This window comes from Mus pahari, chromosome 18 (assembly GCF_900095145.1).
Source record: "Mus pahari chromosome 18, PAHARI_EIJ_v1.1, whole genome shotgun sequence".
NCBI classification, from domain to species: domain Eukaryota; kingdom Metazoa; phylum Chordata; class Mammalia; order Rodentia; family Muridae; genus Mus; species Mus pahari.
In genome coordinates, this window is record NC_034607.1 from 46,068,664 (window position 1) to 46,078,875 (window position 10,212).

General features: G+C 42.0%; 1 protein-coding gene across 6 annotated transcripts; it reads right to left on the minus strand.

The window, feature by feature from the left end:
* Positions 1 to 641: 641 nt before the first annotated feature.
* Positions 642 to 7,761, minus strand: Srsf7 (serine and arginine rich splicing factor 7). 6 transcript variants are annotated; one of them, XM_021217906.2, is made up of 8 exons: positions 7,632 to 7,749; positions 6,295 to 6,475; positions 5,791 to 5,967; positions 4,836 to 4,910; positions 4,677 to 4,754; positions 3,220 to 3,273; positions 2,691 to 2,726; positions 644 to 2,114 (listed from the first exon to the last, which is right to left on the minus strand). In XM_021217906.2, the coding sequence occupies exons 1-8, from the start codon at positions 7,657 to 7,659 to the stop codon at positions 2,060 to 2,062; spliced, it is 684 nt and encodes a 227-aa protein (XP_021073565.1). In that variant the 5' UTR covers positions 7,660 to 7,749; the 3' UTR covers positions 644 to 2,059. The 6 variants fall into 6 exon arrangements, with proteins under 6 accessions (XP_029387280.1, XP_021073567.1, XP_021073565.1 ...); XM_021217905.2 differs by having other exon boundaries at positions 645 to 2,114; positions 4,653 to 4,754; positions 7,632 to 7,761; XM_021217904.1 differs by having other exon boundaries at positions 1,821 to 2,114; positions 4,644 to 4,754; positions 7,632 to 7,760.
* Between the last annotated feature and the right edge of the window lie 2,451 nt (positions 7,762 to 10,212).

The following is a 10,212-nucleotide window of genomic DNA, read 5'->3' on the forward strand; positions in this document are numbered from 1 at the left end:
TGGTGGCTCCTGCCTTTAATCCCAGCACTAGGGAGGCAGAAGCAGGCCAATCTGAGTTCAAGGCCAGCCTGTTTTACAGTGAGTTCCAGAACTACATAAACTCTGGTGGGGTTAGAGGTGTGTGTGGGTGGAATAAGGAGCCTCAGGCTGTAGCACACATCACACTCAATCTCTAGATCCCTCCTGCCTCAGCCTCCAGAATGCCAATGGCTTATGTAGCCTAGCATGACCTTAGGTTCCTGATCTTCATGGCTCCATCCCCCAAAGGCTAAAATGATAATACATACATACATTCACAACAGGGCCTGGGCTATTTAAAACTAGTGTTAAGAAAAAAAAAAAACAACTTAGTAAAATATCAGCACTTTTCCTGTCTAGTAGTGTTGGTCCCAACTACCTAAAATTTAAAAGGTGTACTAAACCGACTGGGTACCACCAAACAGGTGTATACTGACTACACAGCCCTAGCTCTTGCAAAAGCTTAACAGTTTACTAAGATGCTTTACTCCATTCCCATCCCTTTAGGTTATATATATCTAGAATGCTACTACTACTAGTTAATCTTAAAAAGCTACATGATTTTTGGTTCAGATATCATACTTCCAAAGACTGAATATCAGGATTATTTGTTCAATCTCTGCAGATTTATTGAACAAAGTTAATTTTTATCGAATACAGAACAATTAAANCTAACCAAGTGCACAGATGTGTCTGCCAATTACACATAGCTTCATACCAACCACTTATTCAACCAGTCAAATTCTAAAAACAGAACCCAAATGACTTTCAACATACTAGTGACCACTCAGCCAAATAAATTTGGGGCAGACAACTTCAATGAAAAAGCCTAAAATAGACAAGGACAGATTCCTGTGCTATTGTTTTTACACCAAGGCTAAGAAANATAGTAAAAAGCTTGTCCAAAAGACACTTGAAAATGACCATTACTGCCCTATTATNCAGTATATATTTAAANTCTGAATAAGAACCTCCTGGCTACACCATTCTAAGGTCTACCAGACACTACCAAAGGAGGAAAACCCCAAAACAAAAACATAACAATCCTTAGCTACATGAAATGCTAATATGTAACTTAGGTTTACAAAACTGCTTTGTCTTGTTAACATTTTGCTTGACATCTCTTTATACCAGCTTGGCAAAATAGAACAATGTTGTCAGTAACTGCAAAATCTAGCTCAGATATTAACAGGTTTTTGCACAGGATAAGGCAATCCATTCAAAAGAACAGAGTATTGGGGTTGGATAATTTTGCAAAGCTGNTTTACAAGGTTTTGTTCCAAATTCAGATAATTCCTCAAACATGCATTTTTTGGTCTTAAATTGGCTGTTTGAAAGGAAAAAAAAGTACATTGAGCAGAATTATCCCAACTTAATAGTCTGAAAAACTACACCACTACTAAAATCTCNGCCTCTAGAAATCAGTTTCTACTTCTTGACATTTCAGTAACTGCTTATTTCCTGTCATGCACCCATATGTAGGCTTATCAGTGGTCCCTCTAAGCTTGACAATTCCAAATTGTTAACACCAATTCTCAGTTAATTTAGAGGTCTGACACGATGCATTCATGCTATTAAGAGGACTCAAAGATCATCTTACCCAAAGGTACAAGAGTAAAATGAAAATTTCAAAGTCCTTTCAGATCCTGGCCANTGTTACGTATAGAAGCTAATGATGTTTAACTAACACCATTAAACTCTGAATACAGGCCCATATAAATATGGTCAATAATTTTCTTGATTGTTACCTGTCTGATGCTTACCCAATTGAAAAGTATTAATATTGAACACAAATCAAGACATCTAGTTAGAAACATTTTATTTAAATGTGTCAAATAAAAACCCACATTTTCAGACCATAAGATGTTAATACATTCAACAAAAACAATATTTACTGCTGTGAATTTTACAGAGTAATAATCCAGATCCATTTTGATTAGATGGTTGATGATCCTTCCTAGGTTACACTTTACAGACATAACAAATCCCTTATAATAATGTAAACAAAATAACTTTTCCCTAACGGGTGAACTTGAGAACTTCAGTCCATTCTTTCTGGACTTGCACTTCTGTGTGGACTTCCTGATGGGGAACGACTAAAAAGAAAAACATTAAGTTTGGAACCAATTAGTGTTAATGAAGCTTCCTGTGTACAAGTCAGAGCAATTCAGCGTTTCAGTACATTCAAAGGGATCAGATACCTTCTCCCAAAGACCTAACACACCAAAGTATATCGCCCCCTTAAACTTGCTGGGTATTTTTCCTTAAAGACTCTTATTTATGTGTGTGGGCTTTGTGCACATGAGTGCAAGTGCCCGGAGAGGCCAAAGATAGCAGAGCTCACCTGACATAGGTGTTAGAATTATAGAATTTGCAACTATTTTCAAATTTTTTCATTGTATGCACATTTTCTCTTCAGCTAATTATACATGAGAAAAAAACATGTTCCTCAAGCATGCCATTGCTACAAGACACTCAAGACTAAAACACCTTACATTTTTCTAACACGTGTGGTTAAACTAAAGTTTTAATATGAAATAAAAAGCCATCATTTAAAAATATATCCAATCTATACAGCACCAATTTTCCAAAGAGTTCAAAGACTAGAGCAGGCAGTTGGTCTCCAGGAGGCCACACTTTGACAAGATTTGGCAACAAAATGTTTAGCTTACCTTCTTTTAGGAGATGGAGATCTGGATTTTGATCGGCTGTTAAAACATGAGAAATTCTAGTAAGAAAAAGCACCAACCAATCTTCTTTTTAATCCTACTACAGAACAAACCCCCAAATTACAACAAATTGTCATATTACAGCTAAAATTTCAGAGTCAGTCTCACTTTTAAAAAGCCAATTTTAAAGGGCTTACATTTCCATGAACTAGTGAACTGCTGTATAATTGCAGTCCATCTTTTACATTATTCTAAAGCACATTTCTCTTCTCTATTCACCTACAACTTTTAGGACCTTTTACCTCCAAAGTAAAATGTCACATAACATTAATTTCTCCATAAATTCAGCCAAGCAATAGGTCATGTATAAATGAAGTTCTCAATTAGATTAACAAGGTACAGGTATTTCTACTGAACACCCAAGCATTGGGCTAATACCCATTTCTCAATAATTTTCAACACTTTGAACTCTTTGGATATTGGTGCTATATAATTAATTATAAGTGCACTAAATCAGATAGTCTGACCCTACCTGCTTCTTGGTCGTGAAATAGACCTGGATCTTGATCTCGACCTTGAGCGGGATCTTAATAAAAAGGAAAGGAGACACAATTACACAAGAATGCCTTTATAACTGAGCACCTTCCCAGATAGTATAGATAGGATAGAAAGAGTAGAAACAGTTGCTGCACAAGTCTTGCCTTACATCTATCCAATGTAGCACAAATGATCCAACACAGAGATTTCAAATACAGAGAAAACCACTATTTCATGTGACTACTTCCATTATATACAATTTGGTCACTACTCCTAGGAGGCATAACAGTCCCATTTTCAAACACTCATAACCACAATTATCAAGTGGTTCTATCCAATTACTAAGTTGACTTTATTCTGGTTATCATAGTTAGAGGTCCTTAATTTGTCAAGCCAAGTTAGGCTGGCCACAAATCTTTTAAAAAACCTTGGGACCCTATAATTAAGTCTATCTAGTGATGGTTCAGTAACTTTCTCAAATTGATTAATTTATGAATTTTAAACAGCGGTAGCTTTTACACACAACTGCTTTTCATCTGTAGTAGAAATTCCTATTTATAAAAAACATTTTATAACCTTTTAAGGACTTCTTACAATGAATAGGAGTAAAGTTGACTTAAATACATTGAATCCAAATGTAAGGTTAACCCCTATTCAGTCCAGGTGGTGATAGTACACCTTTAATCCCAGCACTTGGGAGGTGGAGACAAGTGGATCCCTTCAAGTTTAAGGCCAGCCTGGTTGGTCTACAGAGCAAGGACAGCTAGGGGTACACAAAAAACTGTTGTCTCATTAAACTAAACAGCCCACTCAGCTTTTAATCTCAGATTAAGAGGCGGCAAAGCCTGTCTCCCTCCTACTCTCAAACTTACTCTTTCCAAAAATCTTTTAAATTCAGAGTCTATGTAGAGAAGGTAAATGTCACCATCTCCAGAAGTCAGAGTGCAATTTGTGGGAATTGGGCTTCTTCTCCCTTTGCATTGGTTCCAAGTTTAAGCAAGCTATCAGATTCGATGGCAAGCTCTGTCACAATTTTCTTCACAGAGATAGCATCCTGACTAAAATAATTTACTTAAAAAAAAAAAAAATCTGTTTTGAGATGGGGCATGTACCTTTTTGTCCTCTAACCCCCAGGTCCAAGTTATTTAGTCTAAGTGCTAGGAGTACAGGTGTGCACACTTCAATCTGGAAGCGCCCCTATTTGAATTAAGATACTTCTGTGTGTCACTAAGACAAGACGATCCAGCCAGGATCTAGTGGTGGTGCTCACCTTCAATCCCAGTGCTTAGGTGGCAGAGGCAAGTGGATCTGAGTTCAAGGCCAGCCTGGTCTATATCCAGGGGCTACACAGAGAAACTCTGTCTCGATAACTAAAGATACAATCCATCTACTAGTAAGCAGGAAAAATGTGCTACATACTGGAAATACCTCGATCCTATTATAGAACCAGACCTAGATCTTCTGAGTGAAGCTGATCTTGATCTACGAAGAGACACAGACCTTGATCGTCGAGGAGATGCTGATCTTGACCTAAAAATTAAAAGAAGTTCTTAAGCCCATCTGTCTTACTTTTTTCCACCTGTTAAAATTTGAATTTTACAAATCTCTCACCTCCTTCCTCGGCTCCTGCTGCGGGAGCGAGAGTACCGCCTTCCCCTGGATCGGGAATGTGATCTAGATCGTGACCTATTTTTTAAGTTAGAAAAATACAACATATTAGATGATAACTCAGTTTTAGTGTTTGTGTACCTCTGCTGAAATCAAATCTCAAAACTATTTAAAATTTAGTATCTCATTTGGAAAAACTCTGGGCCTATAATTTTTTTTTTTTTTTTTTTACTAACCTAAAAAAAGATTTGTTAAAAGCTGAATTACAACTTAGAATTACAAAATATAAAACGCCATAATGTGTATTTAAAATAAACCTTGCAAGTTTGCAGGTCGACCCTCTTTGGCCCATGGTCTAGTAGTAGGTCTAGTAGATCTAGATGATCTAGAAGTATCTATAGCCGATCGCTGCATCTAGATGTTTTCTTCAATCTAACGACGATCAAACTGACAGCCAAAAGAGCCAGATGAGGCTTGATTGACGCAAGAAGATTTTTCTAGTTGGGAATGTGGTCAATCTGGTGTTCCTCTTTCTAAAGCGGAGGGGGGCCCCAATTGTAAGCCAAATTTACTGTTACGGCGATCACCGACTCAAATTTTCTGCCCTTTAAAGAATAAGGTGAAGCTAGGTGTAGATGACTCGAGGGGATCTGGCCTCTTATGCTGATCACCTCAAGGTCTAGGAGGATCTTAATTGTCGGATTTGCAAGGCGCCTCAGCATGATATCATAAGGCTCGTGACATTCTGAATCAAGGCGACTGACTCAAACGAAGAAACCTGAAAGGTTTTGACCAGGTTGATTATTAATATAGTAACATTTTTAATTAAACAAAAATTGTAAAATACACCTGTACAATTAACAATCAAGATTATAGAAAAACACTAGTTTCTGCCTTGCTAATAAAAGAATTACTTTGATTAACTAGAATACCAACCATTCCTTCATTAATTAAATACCTGCTTCTTCTTCGTCGGCTATAGCGATGACAATCATAAGCATAATGTCCCTTTTCACCACACTCATAGCATCTATCATTAGGATCAAAGGGACGTCGGGCAGGTGGCCTATCAAAACGAGATCTCCGAGGCATGCCTGTTGATAGTTCAACCCTCACTCGAGAACCACAAATCACTCTACAAAACATAAGAAAATGCTAATGTTAGAAAACACTATCAACTGCTCATTCTCTCTACAGGGTTTGTCTTTTATTTACAAAACTCTGCCAATTCCACCTTTAGTCCTAAATCTTAAAGTTATCATCAAGTGCCTGAAGGGTAAGGCATGTGACAGGCTGATGGCTCCAACCACCACCTGAGCTATATGGTGAGTTCCAGGCCAACATAGGCCAGAGACACTATCAAAAAATAAGGTCCACCCCCAGAGAGTCTATGATTAGCACCAAGATTACTTATCTAGCCCAAGGGAATATTTTAAAGAAATATGAAAAACAATCCACTTACTTCCCATCCAATCCTCGAACTGCATCCTCTGCATCTCTAGGGTCTTCAAATTCCACAAAGGCGAATCCTGGAGGATTTCTGGCAATCCATACAGTTCTTAAGGGCCCATAGTAACTGAATGCCCTNTCTAACTCTCCTTTACCAGCACCAGTTCCCAGGTTACCAACATATACCTTGGTTTCTGTTTAAAAATGTAAACAGAACAAATATTATTCAACATGTGTCTTGGAATTCATTTCTTTAAAACAGACCATCCTTAAAGAGCCGTGCAACGTACATGTTTTGTTTTGGAGACCTTGAGCCAGCTAAGCACTCTACTCGGAGCCACCCTACAAATATTTTAGCTGTACATCGCTCAAATGACTCTCAGGCCCTAACCTCCCTGAGGCAACTAGGACCAAAGGTGCGCGCCACCATGTCTGGCTCCTTTTATTTAGAGGTCTTATTTAGAGTACTAAATCTTACAGCGTGAAAGCCTGTGATCAAGTTCTGGCGTTCTTATAGGACGGAAATCCTGGAAGACAGCATCGGGAGCATGGCAGACTCAAGGCGTGTGGGGTGGAGGTGGGTCCCGGCCCGGCCCGGCCCCGCCCCCGAGTCCCCGCAGCCTCGGGCACGCCACCAGCGCGCGGGGCTCCGGGCCTGCGGGGAGGTCTACAGCGAGGAGCAGGGCCGAACCAGTCCCCGGTTTCCGCAGCAGGCGCAGGCTCACCCGAGTCCCCGCCCCAGAGCTACAAGCCACGCTTGAAACGGCCAAGAAAAAAAAAAAAGAGCGAGCGAGAGAAAGAAAGCCGTCGCTGCTTGCAGCGGTCCTCCCTTCGCGCTACTCCCCATCCCGACCAATGGCGGGACGACGCGCAGCTCGCAGCAGCCGGTTTCGTTCCGTCTCCGGCCCAACCCCGAATCTTAACGCCCATCCTCACTCCCCGGCTCCAGTGGCGGGAAAGCGCTGAGGAAATGCGCCACCACGGTCGTCAATGTGCTCAAAATGGCAGCCGCGGCCGCCGAGGGCGGGGGGGTGGGGTGGTGGTGGTGGCGGCGGCGGCGGGCGGCAGCGCGGAGCATGGCCAACGCCACCACGGCGACCCCGCCAGGCTCCGGCCTCTCCAGGGGAGACCAAAAGGCCCCAGCGCCCGGGCCCTGAGCGGCACACATGCCCTCCAGTCCCGCTCGCCCTCCCACTCCCCGCCCCCGCGGCCTCGGGCTTCGTACAGCGTGCGCCGGGGCCGCCATTACGCACGCGGAATAACCGTCTCCCAACCGCCGCGCCGCCCCTGCGGCCTCGCTCTGCTCGGTCGGCGGGCAGCACCGTCCTCCCCTGGGCCCTGGCCGCTTACCTCCTCCATACCGCCCGTAGCGTGACATGATGGCCGGCCCGCGTACTCGGCTCTAGCCTGGAACGCTCACAGCGCGAGTAGCACGGAAGCGGCTGCGCGACCTCCCCTGCCTGCAATCCCGGCGGCACTCCAAGGAAGAGGCCGGAGTCGCGCTTATATAGGCGGCGGGCGGGGATTCTTTTTCGTGCCGCGCATGCGTCGTGTCGACGTTCTGCGCGGCACAAAGGAGCTGGGCGGAAACAGCCGAGAGGCGGGGCGGAGGGAACTGAGAGCCGAACTCCGAGAGCGGGGCGGAGGGATACGTTTCCATGGCAACGACGGGATCTTGCCCATAAACCTGTGGCCTTCCGGCGGTCTCCTGCTCCCTCCCCTCCCCTTCCCCTTTCCTGAACCCTGAGGGTCCTCCTAACCTCTCCCAACCCTTTTACCTCTTCATTTTAATCTAGGAACTGACAGCGACCGTAACCTAAGTACAGGTACCCTAGACCGTTCTGTCAAAGTCTGTAAAATTTAACCGCTGATGTCCCTGTCGCCACCTTTGGCTGTCCTGGCCTAGTCTGCTGTTCAGTGATCTTTAAGGCTCCACAGAGGTAATTAAACTATGACCAGAGTGAAAATACCCCTTACTCCACAGTTATGTCTAATGGCCATTGCATCACGGGCCTCCAAAGGGATGACTTCCCCCGGGGAGTCTACATAATACCTCTCCTATTTGCACTGTGAGTCACTAATTTGTTAGTTTGATCTGAGTACTTGGGGGCTTGCTGAAACAAAGGGAGAGAGTTGTGGAGAAGGGGGGTCTGGCAATGTTAAAGTTGTGGCAAAACTGTAAAAGTTTGCAAGCATACTGAGCCGAGACAATTCTTGCATCTGAAACACAAATTTATTTTTCCCTTCTATTTTTTTTAAGTTGTGTGTGAATGTCTACTTAAAACCTTACAGCTCAGCTGCTCAATACATATCTCCTTGAGTTGCTTAAAATCTGCCTTTGAATTCTGCATTTGCCACAATTCAGCTCTAAGTAAGTTCTTTTTTATCAACCACCAACAAACAAACAAACCGAAAAAAAAAAAAAAACATACATCGTAACTACTTGGAGTACTCAAAGGTTGGAAATTTTACACATAAAAGAGGAAGTTCCTAGGTACGTGTATTTCATCTTCATTTTCATTTGCTGTGTGTGGATTCAGGTGTGGAGTGCAGAAAAAGGAGTCCTACTTGATCAATAAAGCATGAGACTCTTTAAAAAAAAAAAAAAAAGATTTACTTGTTATTTATATGAGTACACTGTGGCTGTCTTCAGACACACCAGAAGAGGGCATCAGATACTATTACAGATGGTTGTGAGCCACTATGTGGTTGCTGGGAATTGAACTCAGGACCTCTGAAAGAGCAGTCAGTGCTCTTAACCACTGAGCCATCTCTCTATCCCCACCACCACCACCACCTTTTTTAAAAGCATGAGACTCTTAAGTACTACCAATTTATATGCATGTTGATTTTCAAATATTTAAAATTATAGTGTCTCAACAAAAATCTCTGGCAAGAAACTAGAAACTCTACCCAGTCTGTCATTCCGCCTCAGTCTTCCTGTGTTTGCTTGTCCCAGGAGCTCCTGCAGTCCAGGCTGGCCTCCCTCAGATCCACTATGTGTACAACCCAGAGCTGTTTTTCATGCTAGGGAAATATTCTTCTAATCTGCTTCTCTAATGAAAGGCATTGAGCAGTAATTATAAACATTTTTATTCTCTCTGAAGGAATAGCAATTCTATAAAGTCTAATTAATTTAACTTTTTTTGTTTGTTTGGGATTTTGTGTGTTTGTTTTTCAAGACTGGAGTCTTTCTGAGTAGCCAGCCCTAGCTATCTCGGAATTCTCTTGGTAGACCAGGCTAGCCTGGAACTCAGAAAGATCCACCTGCCTCTGTCCCTTGAGTGCTGGGATTAAACTTGTATGCCACCATGCCCAACCTCTAGATTCAGTTTAAATGAATCTACTTAGGTCAACAAATATTCTAACATTTACTAATGTAAGCTATTGAGTGATTATTACTATGCTATAGTTGTTAAATCTTGGCTGTTATCACATTAAAGTTGGAGGTTGTGGCTAAGACAGGAAAATAATTAGAGGCCAGCCTTGGTTACATAGTATTATAGGCCAGTCTGATTTGCATAAGAAGACCCTATTTTTGAATTTAGAACAACAACAACAAAAAAGGAAGGCAGAGTATTCATAATCTTTTTACATCAAGTTTTAAAATTTATCTTCATTTATTAAATGTTCAGAAAAGAGTTGAACAGTTGTTTTTTGTTGGTGGTGTTTGTTTATTGAAATGGTCTATTGAAAGCGGATCTTGCTGTAAGCTCTTCCTACATCCATCTTCCAGTGTTTTGAAAAAAGTTGACTATATATGTAGTGGTGGTTTTACCTAGTGCCTGAGACACATGCATGCAGGAGGCAAGGAGAAAGCTCACTTTTTTTTTCTTTCTGGTTTTTCAAGACAGGGTTTCTCGCCAGGCGTGGTGGCACATGCCTTTAATCCCAGCACTTGGGAAGCAGAGGCAGGCAGATTTCTGAGTTC